This window comes from Nycticebus coucang, chromosome 13, assembly GCF_027406575.1.
Source record: "Nycticebus coucang isolate mNycCou1 chromosome 13, mNycCou1.pri, whole genome shotgun sequence".
Classification (NCBI taxonomy): domain Eukaryota; kingdom Metazoa; phylum Chordata; class Mammalia; order Primates; family Lorisidae; genus Nycticebus; species Nycticebus coucang.
In genome coordinates this window covers 62,264,369-62,289,194 of record NC_069792.1, presented here as the reverse complement: position 1 = coordinate 62,289,194, position 24,826 = coordinate 62,264,369, and the positions used below count along the sequence as shown (strand labels likewise).

Genomic DNA, 24,826 nt, shown 5'->3' with positions numbered 1-24,826 from the left:
TAAAATATATAGTCACATATCTAAGGAAGATCACCTTAATCCCAACTGTATCCCTCTTCTCTGCTCTAACCAGAGTCTATGTTCTGTAACATTAAAGCCACTCCAGTGCCTTTGAATGACTCCTCCATTTTTCATTTGTTTTAAGTAAATGTTGATAATTAAAATGGGTGTCACAAAGGCCAGGGCACTAATCTTTTCCTCATGGCCCACAATGAAGGTCTATTAAACTCCTCTATCACTGGTAATAATTACAGAAGTCCCAATCTATAGTTGAATAATACTTCCTATTTTCAAGGTATTTGAAAGCTCAGATTAAACCATTAAAATACTAAAACCAGGTATTATTATATCCATTTTAGAGATAAGGAAACTAAAGCATCAAGAAATTTAGTTGTTTACTTTAAAGAGTTTTGGCATTAGAACCCAGATTAAAAGTCAGGTTTTCTGATTTCTATTCTAATACCCTTCCCCATACAATATTAATTCCTCTCACTGGCTGGGTCATTTCTTATTTAACCTTCTCACCACTTTTCTTCTGAGTGATGCACTACACTGCTTCATTTAAGAGATCTACTTACTTGCTGATTCCTGTAAAAGTAATAATTCCATTTTCACATTACTGGCCAGAAAGAAATGTTCCCAGCAGCTAAATTTTCAGATAAATGTTCAAGTTGTGATCATTATGACATTAGAGTCATAGGTTAATTCTAAGCCTTTCCAGGGACATTAATAAAACCTTTAATTCTAAAGAGACATGTAATTCAATACTTTCCTTAAAGCCACAATAACTAAACGAAATCAAGATATGATTTATGAGGTGTAAGAAGCCATTTTATGATTTTTCAACTGTTGGTTTACTCAAATGTCTTTGGCACATTTTCTGCACTTCTATTCATGAAAGAGTAAAAAAGCCAATTACTATAACTAAAAATTTTCAGGTTACACAATAGATATAATTATTCTGAAACTATGTGAAATTTTTTTTGGGGGGAGGCATTTATAACCACTATTTAAAAATAGACTTAAAGACATTAACAATGATGACAAAAGCAACAACAATGTTAACATTCATTGAGCCTTGTGCCACATATGTAGCTAAGAACATCATGCAGTTAGTTTAATCCTCATAGTGACCCTAGAAGGTTGCTACCAGTATTTTCTCCATATTAAAGACAAGGAAACCAAGGCTGAGAGAGGTTAAAAGATGTGCCCACAGTCACACAGCTGCAAGGAATAGAGTTGGGATTAAAACTCAGAACTGATAAACTCCAAATATAGAGCTCTCTTTGGACTCTGCATTTCCAGTTTAACTCTTAGTTGCAGCATTTATAAAAATTTTAAATTGCAAAGAGTGTCCTATACTGGCGATATCTTATCATACACTGTCCTACAGAGAAGTGTGTCATCGGTGGCTTTTTCAGTATAATACACTCCAATAAACTTTTTCTGTATTTTAGTCTAGCTATTATTTGAAAAGTTACAATCAGGTAAATAAGTTGCAAGAAGGCAGAAGCAACTGTTTTCAATGGGTTTCTTTGTTAGTCCCTAGCACACATTTATGAGAAACTAGATATGGGATTAACTGTTACTAAGGACGTATGGGAGTTAAATTCCCTTAGAATGGTTCAACTCCTTCACAATTGACCAGATGGCACAGTCATTTCTTCAAAAACAAACAAAAAGCCCCAAACAAAAAAGAAGAAAAATGACTTTTTGAGGCTGCCTTGGGCTGCATAGTCAAGAAATGAGGCAATTTCAAATCTGGACTCCATTACCTTAAACAAAACAAATACCAATTTTTAAATATTTATAAACACAACTAATACGATTATGTTAAAAACAACTACATACATCTTTATTTAAATGAGAACTGCCAATTATACAGCTGCTACATATAAAGGTGCTGGCAGAAGGTCTCGTTTCTGTTAGCGGTTGCCCCAGGTGGGAAGAGTATGGGAAATCTCATTGCCACGTTATTTTAACATACAGGTATATATATAGTATTGTAAAGAAACCTGTTAACTACAGACATATGATCTACTTACGCTAGGTGGAAAATCATTTGAAGTAGATTATTAGTATCAGTAGTCACACAAGAAATTCAAATTGATAATTTAGTCTTTAAATAATCTGCCTGTTTTTAAAGAAGTAAAACATAGCACTAAATATACCTTAAAGATATAGTTAGCATAATTATTGCATTATTTCAGATTGGGGATTACACTTTACTAATAATACTTTCAAAATCATAAGTAATTTCATCTTTTTATTTCACTTTAGCTTTCTAAAATATATGTACATATACTTACAAATTCCATTTATCATCTATTCTGGGTAGCATCTCATATAGAATTTAGAATATATATGTCTTTGGATGTATGTATATATGGGGGATTGGTTCTAGGACCTCCCACAGATACCAAAATCCACGGATGCTCAAGCCCTTGATATAAAATGGCCTAGTATTTGCATTACAACCTATGAATATTCTCCTGTATTCTTTAAATAGTCTCTATCTAAATGATTTACAATGCTAATAACAATGTAAGTGCTAAGTGAATAGTTGCTATATTGTATTGTTTAGGGAATAACAAGAAAAAAATACCTGTATGTTCAGTACAGACAAAATGATTTAAAAAATATTTTTAATCCATGGTTGTCTGAATCCGTAGATGGAATCCATGGATACTGAGAATTGAATGTATATAATAATTCCCTCTTATCTGTGATTTCAGTTAGCTGTGGTCAACCATAATGCAAAAATATCTCGAGAGAGAGAGACACCACATTCACATAACTTTTCTTAGAAAATCTTGTTATAATCATTCTATTTCCTTATTGTTGTTGTTAATCTCTTACTGGGTCCAATTTATAAATTAAACTATCACAGGTATATCTGTATGTACAGGACAAAACATAGTATACATATATTTCTTTTGGTACTATTTATGGTTTCAGGCATCCATTGAGGTCTTGGACCTTATACACCAAGGACACAGGTTTTATGTACACATATTTAACTGTACATATAATTTTTAAATTATATATGAGGACTGCCCATAAAGTATCCAGCCACATACTACGAAAAAGAGGCTTACGTGGCTGGAGACTTTCTGGACAGCCCTCATAATCAGTCATGTGTCTTGGGAAAGTCAGATTCACAAGTGGGCAATGAATTTCATAGTACTACCTCTTCTAACTTGATTTTGTAATATATGAAGTCCTAAAGAACACATGGTGAGTGACATACATAGGCATTTAAGACTTTAAAAAGCGGTTACAACTTTATTTCAAGAGTATTTGCTTAGTGGTGACACCAGAAGAATCAAGTTAATACTGATAATTCACAAGGAGCAGTAATCACTGATTACAGTACATTAAACTAATTCAACCTCAGAGAGATAAAGATATGAAAGTATCGCTTTTGAAGGAAATTCTATATTAAGACTCAGAAAACCAGACCTTGGCTAAGGGACTACAAAATATTATTATTATTTTAAAATTGCAGGATTTCTGGTGTAAGCTCAAACTGGAATAAGCTTATTGTAGCCTAACTCTCTTGCTGCTTAAAGTTAAAATCTTTGTAAAAAATATAATCCTAGCACTCTGGGAGGCTGAGGCAGGTGGATTGCTTGAGCTTACAAGTTTGAGATCAGCCTGAGCAAAAGTGAGACAGGGTCTCTAAAAAATAGCTGAGTGTTGTGGAGGATGCCTGTAGTCTCAGCTACTCAGGAGGCTGAGTTAAGAGCTTTGAGGCTGCTGTGAGCTAGCACACCACAGCGCTCTATCGAGGGTGACAAAGTGAGGCAAGTTCTCAAAAAAAAAGCAACAAATAAATACATGAGGGCTCTGAAAAGTAAATAAGAGCAATGCAGTTAGAGGAGGGAAGTTCACTTTGTGGATGTGACCTACATGGTGGTGAACTTCCCAGTTTGCTTTGTTTTTCTTTTGTTGTTGTTTTTGTATTTTTTCCTTATAACTTTCTTTGACTTAAGAGTGAGTCCTACATTGTAGTGCACAGTGATGGCAAGGACACAACTAAAACTCCAAGAGAAATACTGCCTGGTAATTAAAGCCTTTGTGGTTTTAAGGGAATGGGAGAAATCTTGCTGCTTTTTCTTTTTTCTCTTTTTCCTGGCTTTGCCCAGGGTAGACCCAGTACGTGTGTGTGTGTGTGTATGTGTATGTACGTAGAGGGGAGTGAGATGGTTGTGTGGTGGTGGTAGTGACATACATAGGCATTTAAGACTTTAAGCAGCTATTACAACTATGTTTCATGAGGTAAAAGTAAAAACATTTATAATAAATGGAAATATATAAGTTCTCAACAGAGAAATAGAAACTACAAAAACAAAAAAATAGAAATTTTAGAACTGAAATATTTAACATAAACTACCCTATCTAAATAACAAAGAAGGTAGAAAAGAAAAAAAAAAACGACAGTCTCAGAAGTTTATAGAAGTCTATTAACAGCTTAACACTGGAATCCCAGAAGGAGAGGAGTAAGGAATTAGTCTAGAAAGACTATTTGAATAATGGCCAAAAGATTCTCAAATTTGGTACATAAATACAAAATAAAACAAAACAAACCCCCACAAATTTAGAGAGTCAATAAATTCAGAGAATCCCAAATAGGAATAAATTTAAGGAAAACAACTTCAGATACATAATAATCAACCTATGAAGAACCAAAGGTAAGAAAAAAATTTAAAACCCAACATATTAGATACATGGAAACAGTGACAGAAACAAACATGGATTCCTTATGAGAAACAACAGAGAATAGAACAGTGGAACAGCAACTAAAATGACGAAAGAAATGTCAGCCCACAATCTTATGTTCAGCAAAAATATCCTTCAGTTTTCTTTTCAATATCAGAAAAACAGAGATACTCTTAGATGAAGGAAAACTAAGAGAATTCATTACTAGCAGTTCTGCTCTAAAAGAAATGTAAAAGGAAGTTTTTAAAGTTGAAGGAAATGTACCACAGGGAAATACGGAAGTTTGGGAAGTGATAATTAGACTGTGAAAGATTAGGTATGTGTACAGGAAACCTTAGAGCAAACACTGAAATATATTACAAAGAAATTTAGCCACAAAAGTAAATAAATTAAATAGAAAATTAAAAATTAATCTGAATTGCAGCTAGAGCTGAATCTGCTACTAATAAAAAATAATAAACGTTAAAGAGTAGTTCTCTGTACACAGTTTTCCTTCAGCTATCCTATACACAACTGATACTAGCTTTTCTAAATTGCTTCTCTGGAGTATAAGTCATAGCTCTTACTTAACCTATTTAAGTATTTCACAACCTTCTACATCATGAAGACCTGTATTCAGCAAAACCTTTATAATTTATCATAATAGTATGGTTATTAAATAAAGTGAGGTGCTCAAAGGCAGAAACTGAGTTTTGTTTATGACTAGTTCCTCGGCATCTTGCACATGTCTGATAAACAGCAGGTGTTCAAACTGAATGAGTGAATTCAATTTATAAAGATTGTCTGAATATAGAAATGAAAACACAGTAGGGATAAGTGGTTCTTTGGTAAAGTAATAAGTTGACTAAGATAGGAAGGAAAATGCAATTTAAAAAGCCACATTCATTAACTTAAAATCAGCACCTTGAGGTAGTGCACCATATCTCAACAATGTTCAAAGGATTTTTAGTATTCACTTTCAGCACCTTCATTACATTTCCCTCACTATGTTAAATGAAACTACATCTTCAGAGTTACTATCAAAAATATTTCCATCATTCTAGAATCACCCAGAGTCATGCTTTAACAACAAACAATGTTAATGATCAGGTGGCTCTTAAAATTTTTAGAACCCTTATCAGTTCTAGAATCAAAATCTGAGATGACCCAGAGCCTAACAGGTTTCCTGTCAATGAATTCTTTTGTAATTTTTGTACAAATTAATGAGTAAAATGAATTACTCATTAATTAATGAGTTGAATGAAATCTTTCACATATAATCATTTTATTTTACATAAGAACCAAGATTTTACCTTTTTGAAAAATATTAAACTTTTTTAAAGAGTGAAACAATAACTTTAATTTTATTTTGGACACATATGATTTCCATATAAAGGAATATGAACACATGTAATAAAGGTTTATGACTTGCGTAGAACATAATAAACAATTACAAGCCACATTGTGCTAGAAACCAGTATCTCCATAAAAATCTCAGGCATGAGATGTACATATATGCTAAAATTGCTGTTGGCTGGCTGCCACTTGAATTAGCTTACAGAAAAGAATTAATTTTATTATCCAGAGAGAAAGCACCGACACTGTAGAGAAACATGTTACTTCTTTCATTTTTAACTTATGATGTCTTTAACTTTTCCTTGACCTTTCTTAAAACATTAGCTTAATGGTGAAATCCTCTTTTATCTCTCCAACTAAAAGACACTGCAATGACTCCTTCACTTTAGAACTCAGAAGTAGTTCTACCTTGCTGTTTCCCTCCCCACGAATGCTAACTTTATAGTTATTTACATTTATCTCTTTTTTTCTTATCCATAGGTTACTGTGTCAGGGCTTCCAAAGAATACTGGACACTGGAATAGTGTTTTCACCAGGAAACACTTCTACATGAAGTGTTCTTAGATAAATAAATAGGTAATGGGACTTAGACAATTAATTCACGTGGCCTAGCTTAAAACAGAACTTTCCAGATCAGTTTCTGAAAACTAATTTCATTACCATTTTCAAAGGAAATTTGCATCTTTAAAATAAGTCAAAATAAAATTTTATCTAATGTGTTAGCACATTGCAGATGTCAACTCCCTGAGGCCAAAGCAGTAGAGTTACAATATTTTTGGAAAAGTAAGGGTGGGGAGATGGATTCCAAATTATAGAATGAAAAAAATGTTAGAACTCTATTGGCCTGTGCTGATACCTATTATAATGAAGAAACAGAAGACAAAGAAACAGAAATGCAAAGAAGTTAAGTGAGTTAAGTGTCTACCTAAGATTGAGTTGGCAGGTTTTCTGCTTTCTAGATTAGTGATCTTTCTACTATATAATAATAACAGCTAAAAGCAGTACCTACAAGCATTTATGAGGGCCTATAACTTGCTAAGCTCAATATTAAGTACTTTAGACTAATTCATGAATTGTCTCTTTTCTTTTCACAATTGCCCTGTGAGATAGGTACACATCTTGTAAGTGACACAGAATATGGACTCAGATTTTTCATATTACCAAGAGACACTGTACTGCATAGTCACATCATAGACTCATTTAACATACACCAATTCACCAGTTACAACGGAAGAGGGGAATCTGCATGGTCTGAAGTGGGACAATGGAGGCTGGCAGAGAGAACTGTGGATTCACATCTTTCTTTCCCAGGGATTCACAAAGCTGAGGATTCAGACTCAGCAGTCTAACAAATGTTTGTTTGAATTATAGCTTGATTTATTGCGAGGTCTTTGATCTTGAGCAATTTACTTCTCTAAGCTTTAGTTTTTCTAGTTTTCTTACCTATAAGATAGAATATACCATTTTCTGTAGAGTTGTCATGGAGTAAAATGAGATCATATACTTAAAGCAGTTAATAACATTGCCAGGCACAGAATGAGTATCTAATAAATGCTAATTATATTTTATTTTTAGCCATTGTATTTTACTTATTTGACTATTTGGCTTTTTTTAAAATTTATTTATTTTTATTGTTAAATCATAGCTGTGCACATTAGTGCAATCAAGGGGTACAATGTGCGAGTTCCATATACAATCTGAAATATTCTCATCAAACTGTTCAACGTAGCCTTCATGGCATTTTCTTACTTACTGTATGTAGGCATTTGTATTCTGCATTTAGTAAGTTTCGCCTGTACCCATTCTAAGATGCACCGTAGATGAGGCCCCATCCATTGCCCTCCCTCCACCAATACCTACCCCTCCCTACCTCTTCCTTGGCCCTTTCCCCATAGTCTTGTGCTATAGTTTTCCCAGATCACTAAATTCATTTTTAAGAAAGATGAACATGTATATTGACTATGCTTATCAATAACCAAGGATAGGATTATTGTATTGGGATAATGTAAATGTCCAAGAAGATGCATTTTGTGTAAGGAAAAGCATGCATAAGAATATTAGGCAGATGTTCCTTAGAAGGTATGTAAGCCTCTTTTCTCCCACAGGCATCCTCCATATTAAATCTGCCTTATAACATTCACTCTAGCTTCATCTACTGAAATTGGGTTTATGTTGTTAGTTTACCATTCATGGCACCTTTTCTAGGACGAGTTCACGAACTTAATTGTCAGATCTTGTACAATGACAGCTGTGATGGCCATTCCAGAAAAAGAGTTATGAAATTGTTTTGAATGGTAGATTAGGTGCTAGTGTCAGTGCATAGCTTCCCAAGGGGAGTACTTTGAAGGTGACCACAGTGATATTCAGCAATGAGGTATGTAGCACGTTTTTGAGGATGAGTTCTCCTGACCCCGTACAAGAGTTTTTTCCCCTTTAAACAAGCAGTATTCTTTTATTTCAACTTAGGAACTGAGTATAATTCAAATGCATATCTTAGGTATGACTCTGGTAACCCTGCTCAATACAGACTTAGATTAAAATGTATAATATGTGATTTAGAAGTATATTAATAAAACGGATTGAAGCAGACCTATTTGTACAATTTTAGGAAAATGGAAACAAGCTCATCATTGGCAGTTCTCTTCTATTACTATAAACCCTGCCTTTCCTTAGCTTAGTGATGAATTTCAAAGGCTAAAGATACACACAGAGTATCCTTAGGTTGGGACTGAAGTAAGCTAAATGAGTCTTCTGTGATCTCTGCACATCCACAAATACAAATTTAGAAAGAGATCCCCCTACTACTTTCTTCTGCCTTTCCCAGTATCTGTTAGTAGCAGTCACTGAAGCCACAGGGCTATAATGCAACTGCAGCTGAATGAACTTAAGGACGAACTGAGCATTAAGAGTATGAAACTAATTTATAGAATTTATAGCTTTCATATGAAAGCTATAACCCAATTATAACCTAAGAATATGGGGAAAGGGGAAAGGGAGGGGAGGAAAAGGAGAGGCTGGATGGAGGGAGGGTAATTGGTGGGACCATACCTACAGTGCATCTTATAAGGGTACATGTGAAACTTCTAAATGTAGAGTATAAATGTCTTAGCACAATAACTAAGAAAATGCCAGGAAGGCTATGTTAACCAGTGTGATGAAAATATGTCAAATGGAATATAAAACCAGTGTATAGTGCCCCATGATTGCATTAATGTACACAGCTATGATTTAATAATAAATAAATTAAAAAAAAAGTTATTCTCCTAATGCTGCTATTTTGGCCCATGCTTAGCAGATCCTGAAATAGGTATCAGGTATGTAAGACTGAGTTTTTGAATCATGTAACATGTTCCAGTACCACCAGTGCCACCCCACTTCCAGTGCCCCTGAAGTACTTATTACATCACAAGCAGTCATTAAATGAGAACGTGTTTGAGAAAAAGAGGCATTGGTTGCAAGTAAATATTTAATGAATGGCTCTTGGAGTAGGAGAGCTCATTTGCCAGTATCTATGACATAAATACTCTCATCATGGCCAATTTGAGCTACCAGGGGTAGCTGTCTGCAAAGTTTCTGAAAGTCTAACAATCAGCTCTTTCAAACTAGTATGAGCTAGACAGCTCTAGTGGACCACTGGAGAGAGGGGCAGTAAACAGTCTAGGGGGTAATCCTCTTTAGCAACTGGTCAGTAATCCTTTTCTAAAGCAGGGGATTTGCACTAAAACTTGGCAAGCACCTAGAGCTCCTTTGATTCTACTTTCTTGGGCTGAATCCTGATCCTTACACCTCCCATTTACTCTCTTGGTTCTGCTCCAAAAAATGGTTCTTCTTAATGCCAAGAGTGGACCAGCCTGACTTCCAGATAGGTAAAATTTCCAAATGCCTCACTGCCAGCTTCCACCTACTAGATGGGACCACGTGCTCCTCTTTGAATACTGAGTCTTAGGTCTCCCAGCTACCTCTCCGGTCTTTTTGGACAAATCTTTACATCTATAGTAATACAGGGGAAAGGTCGCTCATTATACATTGTTTGACCTCTTTGGTCCTTGTTACTTAACAGCTTGTATGTCTTAAATCTGAACTTCTGCTCAATTTCTTAGTCTCAACAGGCTGCAAGCTTCAGAAGTTCCATTTATTATTATAATATAGGATACTCTCTGTTTATAAGGAAAGTACAGATGGGGCAGCAAGAGCCAGTTAGCCAATACCATTAATACATATTTTTGTTGTAGATATATGTAAAAATCTTTAAATCATCTTACTTTATTAATAAACATCAATTATATTTACTATTATGCTATTGTAGCAAAATGATAGATAAAAAGAATACCAAAACAATGAACTTCATCTTCTAAGGCTTTTCTTTATCTAAACAGTTGCACTAACATGGAAGCATACCTATGGACCATTAATATGAAAAAAGCTATGCTTCCCATACACTGGAAATTGCTAAGCATCTCTTTAGTCAAGAAAAAAATCCTTGCTTCATTCACCTCCTTAAAAAAAATTGAATCTCCAGAGGCACAGAAAGAATATTAAAGTTAAACTTCGGTACATTTCAAACATTTACTTAAACATGATTCAACTGTGGAACATGAACTTTACTTTTTCTGTAGAGAAAAGGCCTATCTGGTCTGCCAGTTATTTACTGTTTCATCAGTCTTTTCAAACTATGGGAATAAAACTTTATGTAGCAGTAATTATTAGCACTCCAGTAAGTTAGAAGGTTCTTACCTGAACATTTGTAATCTGAGGCTACCCCTTTAAGTACAGCATCAAAGATGGACATTTCCACTCGCTGCTTTCTATGGTGACAACTCACAAGCAAGGAAGGCTGGGATACAATAAAGTACAGAAAAGGTTCGAGCTGTAAGTCACCGGTTCCTCTTCGACCAGGCTGCCGAACAATAGTTATGCCAAGTGCTTGTCTAGCAGATGACCTTGTGGATGCGTGAAGACTTTCAAGAGAAAGGACCCCTATTTTTTTTCCTGAAGGAAAAGAAATGCTGCTGCTTAACAGATCTTCTGCTGTCACTGTGGAAATACATGCCTGGTTGGACTTAGCAACATCTGAATCAACTTCTGGGAGATTTAATGAACTCTTGCCCGTTTTTTCATTATCCTTTTGTTCTTGTGATTTCGATTTGGGTAAGGCCACGGAGGAATAGGTCATTAGTGAGATTCTACTTGCAGTAATAAATATGTCGAAGGGAATAAAATTCAGATTTTTTACAATTGACGACTGGCGTGAGGGACGGGCAATGCGATGCTGGCTGGCACCACTGTGCTGCTCTATTTGTACTATTCGGATTTTAACACTGTCACTGCCAATTCCACTATCCTGAGCACCACTGTACCGAGACAAAGTTTCAGCCATGCCTCCATCAAATGTATCCATTTTTTTCTGTTCTTGTTTAGAGATCTGTAAGGAAAAATAATAAAATATTTCAAACTAGTTATATATCAAGTGATGTTATATAAATGTTACATAAACATGTTAAAATTTTTGAAAATAGGTCTAGTACGTAATTTAAAATAATAGAATCATGAAAACAGATTAAGCGCCCATTCCCTACCCCTCAAAAAATCACCTTAAAATGCCAAGGAAATACTTGAGAAAAACATCTAATGTGCAATTTCTACTGTTAAAATACGCTAGGGAGTGTCAGACTTCTTTCTTTGGATTAATAAAAAACAGGATGTATCTTTAAAAATGTCTCTTTAAAGAATTATTTTAATAAGTATTATTTACAGTGATTTTTCTAAGTAATACCATAAACTGTTTCCAAATCATGATTACTGGTGATTGAAATTACATTTAATATAGGAGTAGTTTATACAGGGTATCTCAAAAGTTGCCCCCAAAGCTACATCTGTAGCAAAATGGGAAATTATAGAAAAATGTACCTTTCTTTATAAAATATTCATTACAAAATTTTACAAAATATTTGCAAAATAATCTCTATGTGTTGGCCACCTCTTTGTACCCCCTTAGCACTCCTTTTATAACCAGTCCCCCAATGACTCCTATATAATCCTGTCCCTTAACTACCTGACCCTTTGAGTTATTTCCCAGAAAAGGGGAATATTCTGTGAGACAAAGGAGCTGAGATTCTGAAGGCCCTGTGCATGATTCCTATGTCAAGAATCATCATCCCTTATATCTGCCCCAATGCACTGGACCGGCTGCAAGGCAGGAAGCCCCTTGTAAGACACAGCATGACCTAACCCGAAGACACATGGCCCCTCTCTTAAAAGCCCATGATATCCCTTAGTCCAGGGATGTCCAAGTTGTAGCTCATGGGCTGCATGCTGATTATTTGAAGCCTGATTTGCTTATCTATGGTGTCCGATATCATGCAAAGTATGCATAGACCTTTTATGGTCTTCAGCTTTCATTAGCGTTTGTGCATTTACTTTTTTTCATTTTTTTAAAATTTCAAATTAATTTGAGGATACCAAGAATTAGGTTACAATGTTTACATTTGTTGGGTATAGTCCCTGTTGTACTTGTGTCCCGCCCCCAGGAGGTGTACCATATACCCCTACATTGTGCCCACTCCATGCTCCCCCCATCTTGAATCGAACTGAGTTTTTCTCTTGTGTGGGCATATATTAGGTCACCTACTGGTTTCGTATTAATATCGAGTACACTGGATATTTGCTTTTCCAATTTTGTGATGTGTTTGTGTATTTAATGTATGACCCCAGACAACTCTTACTCTTCCAATCCCTGCTGCAGACAGATTTGAGGCAAGACATCTATACCATTAAAAATTCCTTTCTTCATTGGCATTACAATTGGCAAAGGAAAAATGTCCCCCAAAGTACTGGGTATGTGGATATTGGCTATTACATTTTAGACTCTTAAAAAAAAAGTATCATTTTGCCACGCACTACAAATTATCATAAGCTGCTTCTCAGGGGCTCACTGTGAAAATGTTAAGGAACTAATAAATAGGCCAAGCACGGAGACTCATGCCTATAATCCTAGAACTCTGGGAGGCCGAGGTGGGTGGATTGCTTGAGTTCACAAGTTAGAGACCAGCCTGAGGAAAATCAAGACCCCATCTCTACTAAAAATAGAAAAACTGAGGCAAGAGGATCACTTGAACCCAACAGTTGGAGGTTGCTGTGAGTTATGACGTCACAGCACTCTACCCAGATTAACAGATTGAGACTCTGTCTCCAAAAAAAAAAGGAACTAATAAACAATTCAAGAGTGTGATATAATAGTCTTAAAAAATTTTCAAATACTATTCTTTGTTAATTTGTTTTATAGTTGTTGAGAAAGACATGTTGTTAGAAAAATCCAGCATGAGGTACATGGGCGGCGCCTGTGGCTCAGTCGGTAGGGCGCTGGCCCCATATAAGGGTGACGGGTTCAAACCCAGCCCCGGCCAAACTGCAACAAAAAAAATAGCCGGGCGTTGTGGCAGGCGCCTGTAGTCCCAGCTACTTGGGAGGCTGAGGCAAGAGAATCGCTTAAGCCCAAGAGCTGGAGGTTGCTGTGAGCTGTGTGACGCCACGGCACTCTACCGAGGGCCATAAAGTGAGACTCTGTCTCTACAAAAAAAAAAAAAACTTGCCTCTGTCCTTTGAAGACACCACTTTCTTTCAAATCATTCAACCTATAATGTGCTCTTTGCCTGCCTGGAGCACTCCTCAGAGCTTGTGGTAGCTAACAGCCATTTACTAATCCATTTGTCTGAGAAGTGATTTCTTCTAGGTTAGCGGTTCTCAACCTGTGGGTCTCGATCCACAGGAGCTGTATTAAAGGGCCGCGGCATAAGGAAGGTTGAGAACCACTGTCCTAGGTGATCTTAGTACTTCACTTACACTTCTATTATAAGGTATATTACAGTGTACTAAATGTTCAGTGGAGACATTATCAGTGAGTATTGAAACAATACACAGGCTTTGGAGTCTCATAGACGTAGGATTAACTCCAACAATCTCTAATTGTATGACTGAGCAAATTACAAATCTCTCTAAGATTACATAATCTTATCTGTAAAGTGAGGATAATAAGTCCTACCTCAGAGAATTACTATGAGGAGACAAGCAGGCATCCTCACACTTCACTGTCCCTCAGACTGTTGGAGGGCCAGACTATAGTTTAAAAAAAAAAAAAACCTATGAACAAATTCCTATGCACACTACACATATCTTATTTTGAAGTAAAAAAAAAAAAAATAGGAACAAATACAATCACACCACCTCATGTGGTCCACGGGCCGCAGTTTGAGGACCCCTGGATTAGTGTATCTAAAGAGGTTAGCCCAGCACCTGGCATACAATAAATATCCAATAAAGAGCAGCTGTTAAATGTCTGTTTCTTTTACCAGGTAAAGAACTGCTAGAGGCAAATCCTTCTGCTGCTGTGTTTCTGGCACTGCTTCCATCAATGATGATGTTTGTTTTTGATACAATATTAAATGAAAACATTGCCATGCAGACTAGAATTACATAATTGTTAAGATGCAAATTTATGTGGATGAAAACTTCTCAATATTGTACTCTTTAAGGACCTTCCCAGACATATTTATAGTTTTTTTCCTGATCTGCATCTTCTACCTTGTAGGCTGATGACACTTCCACCAATTCTCTCAGTAAATTTTAAAACATTCACCTTTGTGAAGACTTCCATATCCCTTCCAGGTGGTGCTAATCTTTCCCATTTCTATACTTCTATAACAAACTAATAGATTAACATAGAATTTTTCACACTATATTCTGTCTCAGAGAGTGTGAACAATTGAAGCTAAGAAAAAATAAGATATCACAGAGTATGTTTATTATTTGCCAGACATTGTTGGCACATTACATACATTTTCTTTACTAAGTGTTACAAACTTTTGAAGGGGAGTACAATAGCCCCATTTTATAGCTGAGAAAACTGAGGCTTAAAGACATTAATTAATAGTTTACAAGGTAGACAGCTAGCAGGAAATACCAAGTTAGTATTTCTAACACATATCATACTGTTTATCATGTGGTAAAGACTTAATTTTAAGATTTGGTAAAACAAAAATAAAGGTTGTTATCAAAATAACAGTTTAATTTTAAAGCTTTTAGTTATCCTTATTATGAAATTTCAAATATACCTCCAAATCTAGTGTCAACTAGCAATTCTCAAATAACATGTAAAAAGTAATAAAAGCAAATACTTAAGTACTCTAGATTTACCACCCATGTTTTGACGCATTATACATTAAATATCTGTATACAGTATAACGAAAAATCCTTTAGATTGAGTTCCATGGTAAGCTCAGAACAAGAACTCAAACTTTATAAACTATTTTTATTCTTTCAATCAGGATATTTGACATAATTAACTACACGATACTATTGTTACTATGCATAGATATTTTCTTCTGATTTACACATTTATATATATAATAAAATACAGTCTTCCCTTCTTTAAAGTGACTTAAGTGTTTACCTAGGTGTTAACATAAAAAAAACAAAACAAACCTGTAGGAAAAGGTAAAGAAATTTAATAAATACATCAGTATGTGTTGAGACCACCACATTAGTCTTCAGCAAATGTCAGGTGTCGTGACCTTGAGATACACCCAATCAGCAGGGGTGGGATGGCAGCTATCAGCCAGGTCACACAGGTTACTGAACAGAAGTCAAATGGTAACTAATTCTAATCACTACTGAGCAGAATGGAATTTGAACCAATGACCCAGAGATGAAAGACCCTGACTCTTAGTGGAAGAAAAGTAAGTACAAATTAACCAGTACTAGAAAATTAAATTCTTAAAACTGGGTTAAAAGCCAAGGTTTTCTCCATTTTTTCTAAGCTTCCAAACTATCTGTAATACTGAAATAAATAAGCTGATGATTTTGAGACATATTTAAAAATCCATTGGTTTGTCACCAGTCCACTGCAGAAAAGTTTTATAATTAATTATGTGTGCTGGGGTCTAAACTTGGGCATCAATTTAACATTCCTTTGTGGAAAATGAAAAGTTCACAATGTAATAACTCTGAAAATAACTTTGCCCTATTATTGTCCAAAGAGACTAATAATTTAAGTTGTCAAAAATAACAGTATTTGCCTGCTGTCAGTGTAGCAGAAACATGTATCTCTGGGAAGTGCTGTTACATCAGCTCTCCCACTCTTTACCTAACTTATTTAAGATGAACAATAAAAGTTTTCTTTAATTAGCTACTGGTGTGCATTAACATGATCATGATTAAACCATAAAAACCAACTGTACATTACGCTGGTCCTCTGTTCCATGTGTTCTGAATTATTCTGTTTGAAAATGTACTTTGCGTCCCTTTTAAAAGTTCGACCTTCTGCTTTCAGAGAATTAAATGCATATTACTGTAGTGAAGAAGATAATGTTTCAGACCTCCAGGCATATATTAAACACACTGGCAGCACTTGAGACAAAATGCTTTACTTATTAGATACTTCCTATTCTAAACAGTGTCATCAAAGGCTAAAAACAAAATCCATATAAAAGCTGCACAATGCTTCCACACAGAACCTGTGCCAAAATCCCTGTACTTTCCAACTAATGAGGAAAGGATGTGTACTCTTAACATATGAATGTAAGATTTTCCAAGCATTCACTTTAGGAAACTGGGCTATTGATTCCATATGGGTTATGTTAAATGAAACTGTATTGGTAAAATAACCTTTGAGATATCTGGCATGATAATGATAATTAAACAATATTCTAAAGACTAAAACAAAAGGAAATTTAGTTCCACAATGACTAATTAAAATAAAATGAAAAAACACAGCATGCCATCTATCAAGATAAATTGTTATTGTTTAAGAACTATTTAAATACTGTTAAAATATACTTTTAGATAAAATCTGAAAAGAGCTAAAAAATATTTGTGGCTTAAAAATGGATAGTTTGGTGAAGAAAAAAGTATAAGACTCTGAAGTTTTATGTGGAGATAACAGCTTTAAAAGCCTTGAGTACAACCAGATGGTACTTAAAACAGAAGAATTCTATAGTTTCACTATCAATGGGTTTCAATATGAGACAGTTTTCAATAGCTAGGAAAACATGTCAAGTTAATAGTTTACTTCTTAGATCATTTCAGCCCATTGTCCCATCTTTTCACAGCTATATAGGGTACAGATACTATCCACCATGGAGAAGGTGCTGAAAGCTGCACTAGTAGCCAGGGAACTGTAGCTAATTCTTCTATTTAATATATTGAGATAGGTAAGTTTACTAGTATACTCTGGGGTCTGGTAAGAGCCATAGTATCTTAGAAGTAGTGGATAAAACCACATTTGAGTAATGGGACAATACCAAAGAATGCATTAAAAAAACTTGAGATTGGGCGGCGCCTGTGGCTCAAGGAGTAGGGCGCCGGTCCCATATGCCGGAGGTGGTGGGTTCAAACCTAGCCCCGGCCAAAAACCAAAAAAAAAAAAAAAAAACAAAAAAACTTGAGATTATATTAATTAGATGCTTTTCGGTAGAATTTTGGAGTAGGGAAAGAAAACCTGATTGAAACTTCTTGTTTGATCATATAAACAATTTTATGACCACATTTAAAAGTTAGCCTCATTAATAAAAATACTGAAAATAAATAGATGTTTAAATTTTTAAAGAAAAACCTTTGGCAACCAACCTTTCAAGAATTAACAAGGACTAAAACAAATATAATTTTTGTTCTGATGGTTGACAAGCAAGGAAAATTCAATTCAGGATCTATTTCAAGATTTCAATTCATATTATTTGCCATTTAAGGAAAACTTACTATATACCAAACAAAAGTATATCCACAAATATTTCCACCATATCATAATTATGGTCACATTACACAAGCTGTCATAGTTCAATCTTGATCAAAATATCTTTTGCCAATTATGAGGTCATTTTTTCACATTTTATAAAAAAGTGTAAAGCCACAGAATCAAAGTGACAATCACATCTGTATATAATAGTGACATTTATCCTAATATTATGGCCCTTGCTATAATGTAGTAGTGTCTTCAAATAAATAAACATTTTGTCTATCTTATAAAGTATAGTAAAAAAAAAACTGATTACAGTATTTTAATGGTTTCACATACTGAAATTTCAAAGGAGAATTTTTATAAACTTGAAAAAATATGTAGCCATTGTTTAAACATTTGTCAACATTCTTTTTCTAGCCATATCATTTAGAAGTTTGTGGGAGAGGGTGGTATGATATGGTTGGGAGACTTTATCATATCCTTTCAGCAGAGTTATTCTACACTGGAAGCTCCCTAGAAATAGGAAACTGTATTAATTAAATCAAAGAAACAATAAGAATATATGTTTAAGGCTCAAATTTAGTATTATGCTTCATAAATCTAGCCATGCAAGGTGGCCTGTGCCTGTAGTCTCACCTATTCACGAGACTCAGGTGGGAGGATCACTTGAGCCCAGGAGTTCCAATGATATGAGCCAGGATAATGCCACTGAACACCAGCCAGTGTGACAGATTGGGACCATGTCACGCAGTTTTTAAAAGATTAAAGAGAACACAGTTCATAAACTTTTATGGTGTTATTAATGAATTAGCATCTCAACTGAGAGAAGTGATAGGTGAAATTTATCTTAGCACATTAAACGAAAAGCATTAAAAAGCACAAATTAACTTCACTATGAAATGTCTTTTTCAGGGTCACCAATTAATGTTATTTTTTATTTAAAACCCAAACTTGAACAAACACTATATGCTCTTGGGCACTATAGATTTTGAATGCTCGAAAACAAGGGCTTTTTGTATTTTATTTTTCTAAAGCCAAATGTTATATAAGATCCCACATAGTATAATTATTCCCAGTTGGATGGCAAAAAAAGTTTTCACAATATTACAGTAATTATGCAAAAGAGCAGAACTAATGATACCCATCACTGCTTAACAGATAGAATGGTAAAGAGTTTCAAATTTTCTCTTTCAGGATGTTACTTTTCCGGCTCTTTGAAGTAACAGTATGAGGCCACTACTGCCTGCTAAGTGCTAACTGCAATAAAAGCAGCATGGAGATAGTTCAGTTAAGGTTGTGTTTCACTGCAGTCTGTGTTTGGTCTATCGTTCTAGTTTAAGTTGTAAATTATGGAAAGGGACTAAGACTGGTGCTACATTGACTATAATACCTGTATCATTATCCGTGCCTGTTTCAATAGGATAACCCCACCCTCCACCCACAAAGAAAAAAATGGCATGCAGGTAAATTCAAATCTTTAAAGCCTACGTATTGAGATTTTGTCTGCAGTGTTGATATTTATATTGTTGTATCTGTTTGTCCCTTTATCACAGCATAAGATTGTTTTCAGGGGCTTTTAAATTCATGGAAAAAAAAATTAGTTCCAGGCAAAACTTTGCATATAGGGTTTTAACTTAGAAACATTTTTTCATTCTCTTTCCCTCTTTCTCTATGTTACTCACATATATAACGAATAGGAATAGGTTGGTCATTTCCTTCAGAAGACTAGATCTAATTGATTTACACAAGGTTTTGAATTTAAGTTTGACTTGTTCATTTTTTTTTTAATGAATTCAGTTTTTAAAAATAAAACATGACACACTCCGGGAACTTGGACCTTAATCAAAACAGATGCTTCTACATTAGAAACAACAACCTGCTTTGAAATGGCCATGATGTTAATTCTTATAAAGTGGCTACTGTGTGTATAAGGTAACTACTCTTTTTACTGATGAAATCCAAGGTTCATTCCACTGATGTCAATGTGGAAACCATTTTGTCCCATGGTTGCTTAAAGATTTTCAATAGGATTAAATCAGCTGCAAGTTCTCATTACATCAGGGTTTACAATTGTGTCTGAGTTGGAGTCTGTTTCTCATAGAAATTTACTCAGAGACTGACTTAGATTGCCTCCTTAGAGCTAGTCTGATTTTACTAGAAACAACTGTATCACATCAGCCACTCTCATAAACTTGCTTTAAGATTGAATCGGCCCTGACCCTGAAGCAGATGAAAGTTTGCGGAGCATGTACATTATAAGAGTCATAGAAAAATTTGCATTTAGTCTGCAGCAACAGAAATAGACTATGCTTATTAACTATCCCAGAGAGCCTTCTATCTTGTGAATATGAACTTAATTTTCTGATAAGAAAACTATAGTTGAACTTGGAGAAATTTCTATGGATAAAATACATACAAATCCTTATTTGATTATCCCCTAAATCACGTATACTCCTTTAAAGAAATTGCATATAGCATATGGAAATGAAGCAAGAAGATGATTTTAAAATTAATTTTTCCTAATATTCAGTACAAGTTAAAAAATGATGAAAATGGTCAAGCATATGTATTATTAACTGGTTTTCAATGCCAAATAGGATATAGTTATTTAACAAAAATATTGACCTGATGTTCATGATTATGTATTCTATTTACTACACAGACTGGATTCAGCTAACTCTAGATTCTCTTCAGAGTAAACCCTAATCTCAGTATTCTCTATTAATTGATTTTATTGAAATTCATCAAGACATTACAGAAAAGAGGGTCTTTTGCAAACTTTCATTGGCCACTCTTTGGAAGAAGGTCAAACCAAACTGAACTGAAGATACTATTGATTCTCTCATTCACATTATCAATACCTTAAAAATTAATGGTTCGAGGGGCTTGAAATGTAAAGTGGCCAAGATGTTAGAAACATTTGCTTATACAGTGCGGCTAATTCTTTTCCATTAGAAAAACTTTGTTCTTCTCTGCTACTTTATGAAAATCATCTCTACACCAAAACAACCTTCCACGCAAATACTTTGATCGTCTCAACCCCTTTCCTAAATTGTTGGAAATTTGAAGTATTCTCTAAATCACATAAAAATTCCTAACAATAGCTCTAGTCAGGGAGCCCCACAGCACCCATAAAATTTTCATATGCTAATATGTCTGCATTATATAACAAATGCTGCAGTTTTAAGAAAGAAACTTTCTGTATGCCAAAAAAAGTAATCTAAACTATACCTTAAGCTTGGATATTTCTTACCATATGGGAGCAACTGCTTGAATAAAAGTTTAAAAGTGAGAAAGATGTACATTTTCTCCTCCCAAAGATTAACCATCATCTTTACAAACATTAAATTAGTAATCAGGCCTAGAAATTCCTAAGATGATTTTCTCAAGAAACTATGAATTAACAAATAAATTTTAATCACATCTGGTATATAAGTACCAGCTAATCTTAATAGAATGCTTTTGGTTAAGGCTAAAGTCTAGATACAGGGGTCCTCAAACTGCAGCCCGTGGGCCACATGAGGCGGTGTGATTGTATTTGTTCCCGTTTTGTTTTTTTTACTTCAAAATAAGATATGTGCAATGTGAATAGGAATTTGTTCATAGTTTTGTTTTTTTTTAAACTATAGTCCAGCCCTCCAATGGTCTGAGGGACAGTGAACTGGCCCTCTGTTTAAAAAGTTTGAGGACGCCTGAAGATCACATTCACAACAGTATTACCAAACTGTAACCATTAAAAAGGAGTGTTCCTAGCCTTTAAAACTTGCTGATTTTTTTTAAAACTACGAAAGAAATAAACATCTTGTATCTTTTTATTATATTATTTTTAAGGGAATATTGTTTGGCTGCTAATATTTCCAAGTAATATTGGACTATTTGGGCTTTAGCCATAATAATTTACTGGGTTAAAATATTTCTTGAGCTTCCTGAATATAGACCCAATGCCAAAATTAATTATCAAAATGTGGAAGGAAATCAAGTTTTTCTCCTATTTTTCTCCTATGAAGACATGAATTAGATCACACACCGGCTTCATATTAGTTTTGAGTACACTAGATATTTGCTTTTCCGTTCTTGTGATACTTTACTGAGAAAAATGTGTTTTAACTCCATCCAGGTTAATACAAAAGGTGTGAAGTCATCATCTTCAAGTTGGGGGGGAAGTTTGGTGTGCTCCCACTAAATGGACACAATGTAGGGGTGTATGGCATACCTTTTGGGTGCAGGACATAACTATAAGAGGAACTCTGCCTAAAAATTCAAATATTGTAACTTGGTTGTTTGTACCCTCAAATTAACATGAAATAAAAAAAATGTGGAAGGAAATTTAATTTCACATTATTCATTCACTCATGTAAGAAATTGTTACTGAGCATCTCCTATGTTCTAGGTATTGGCTAGAAAAAGCAGAAACAAATTTCTTGCCTTCATGTAGTTTATTATATTCTAGGGAAAAAAACAGATAAAATATAATACATATATGTATTTCTAAAACAGACACACAAAACACATATTTGCCAACAGATTGGATATTTGATATTATGAGAGAAAGGCGTCAGGAATAATTTGACTTTTTTAGTCTGAGCAACTACAAGAATGGAAAAAGATAATTTTCCAGGCTATTGCAAGCATCTTTCCAACCTGTCTATGTGTTATACCAAGGCTGTTACAATACGCCTTTCCAAACTTTGCCTGTTTTGCTAAGAATCATCATTGACTAGTGATCTTCACATAGGTACATAACACTCACTACTATACCTAATTTTAAAGGACTCTTTAGTCCAATTACGTTGTTTTCCTAGTTCTTCCAACAAGCAAACTCTTAATCAGCTAAGAACCAGTCGTGGGAAGGCTATAATTAGAGATAATTTTCTAGGGTTGGGCCTAGGTTTCATTTTAGACAAACATTTGAAAATCAGAGAAAAGGGGCTGCAAACATACAGTCATGCCACAATTCCCAGAAAAATCAATTTGAGTAAGACATAAAATATTTTTTGGGAGCCGGGTCCAGTGTCTCACACCTGTAATCCTAGCACTCTGGGAGGTCGAGATGGGTGGGTTGCTTGAACCCATGAGTTCAAAACCAGCCTGAGCAAAAGCAAGACCCCGTCTCTTAAAAAAAAAAAAAAAAAATATATATATATATACATTAAAAATATATACATATATACACACATATATATTGTTTGGGAAGAAATTTTGGACATGCAACAGAAAGATTAACAGAGTATTTTTGAGTTGAGTTGAAGAAGAAAAGGAGAGTGTGGCCTATGCTCTTGTTAAGAACTCCGTATTTCTAATTGCTACTGAGCATTTCTATTTGGATATACCATTGTCAGTGCAAATACATAATACATCCAAAATACTTAATATATTTAAATGTCTTTTCCCCAAAATAATGCTTCTTCATTCAACATTTTTTTCTTCTTAAAAGGCTCAAATATTAAGTATATTTTTGTGGTCCCCTTTGAGTAGGCTGGTCACTCTTTCATTTCATTAATTGTTCTTGCTGTTTCCTTTGTATTTTCTATTCTCACTGGCCCTTCCCATTGTACAAAGGCCACCTTCAAGAGTTCCTTAATTTCTTTCACTGGTCTCTCCTTTCTTAATATATAACAAATACTTCTGCCAGATTACTCTCCTTAAAACACTTTTCAATATCTACTTACAGGCCAGGTGCAGTGGCTCACACCTGTAATCCTAGCACTCTGGGAAGCTGAGGCAGGTGGATTGAGCTCAGGTGTTTGAGACCAGCCTGAACAAGAGCAAGATCCTTTCTCTACTAAAAATAGAAAAACTAGCCAGGCATAGTGGCCCAGGCCTGTAGTACCAGCTACTCAGGAAGCTGAGGTAAGAGGATTGCTCAAACTCAAAAGTTTGAGGCTTCTGTGAGCTAAGATGATGTCATGGCACTCTACCCAGGGTAACAGAGTGAAACTGTGCCCCCCCCCAAACAAAAACAAAACAACACAACAATAAAAAAAAAAAATTAAAAGAACAACAACTTACAAACATTTCCCCCCTTTCTTTTTCATAAACACCTAGAATAGTGCACTGGTACATAGTAGGCACTCAATAAATATTTAATGAATGAATTAAGGAACAAACAAATGAACTAAATCATTTGCAAGGTGTTCATTTTGTCATTGGGTGAGGGCGTAGAAGGATCAGATAAACTTAGAGCCTGCCTTCTAGGTTAGAGGCATACTTATTCAGGAAAGATGATACTGGACATATCTGAACCAGGACAGAAAGAAGCCAGGACTTGCTGTAATGGCAGTAGAGACATGAGGCTGAAAGGAACATATATACAAAAGGGAGACAAAAGACAAAGAGATGGGTAAGCATATGGCAAAGAAAATGTTCCATTTGGCTAAAAGTGTATATTAATGAGAGTACTGGAAGATGATATTGGGAAGGCAGGATAAAGCAAGATTCTTGACGACAGACTAAAAAACTTTAACTCTTTGTTTTATGCCAGTTTCCTCAAAGCAATGCCTCTTGAGCACCTGAATCAGGATCACCTAGGAAACATGTTGAAACAGGGATTCTCTAGCCCCATGCTAGAAGCATTTGACATGAAGGTGAGACCCGGTAATCTGCACTTTTAACTCCCAGTAACTCTTATGTGCACTAATGTTTGAGAAATGCTTTGTACAACGGAGACCTATAAGAACTTTCTAAGCAAATCAATGACAAAAAAGGGCTTGAGGAAAATTAATGTGATACAGATGTGCAGAGAGGTGGAGGGGGTTGGAGATTATAGGTAGCATAGTGAGAAAGCAATCAGCGAGACGACAACTATGGGAATCTAAAATACGGCAATATATGAAGTACTGTAGTAAATAGATGAAAGAAATCTTATCCCAGCTCAGAATGTGGTCATGGCAGACCACTGCCTATTGAATAATTTAACCAGTATTCTGGGGCCTCTTCTTTACTCCACCCCTCACTATTCCACTAGTTACACTTTCCATTTTGGAACTTCACTTTACTTTCTTTCCAGCTTCCATATCTTCATGTATGCTATATTCCTCCAGC

General features: G+C 35.0%; 1 protein-coding gene across 7 annotated transcripts in view; it reads right to left on the bottom strand.

The window, feature by feature from the left end:
- VPS13B (vacuolar protein sorting 13 homolog B) overlaps nt 1–24,826 on the bottom strand; it is a 980,186-nt gene that overhangs the window by 264,880 nt on the left and 690,480 nt on the right. For all 7 annotated transcript variants that reach the window (XM_053558614.1, XM_053558617.1, XM_053558615.1 and 4 more), the window contains one exon: nt 10,792–11,479. In XM_053558614.1, the coding sequence (XP_053414589.1) occupies nt 10,792–11,479 (688 nt within the window). The remainder of the gene's footprint in view (nt 1–10,791; nt 11,480–24,826) is intronic.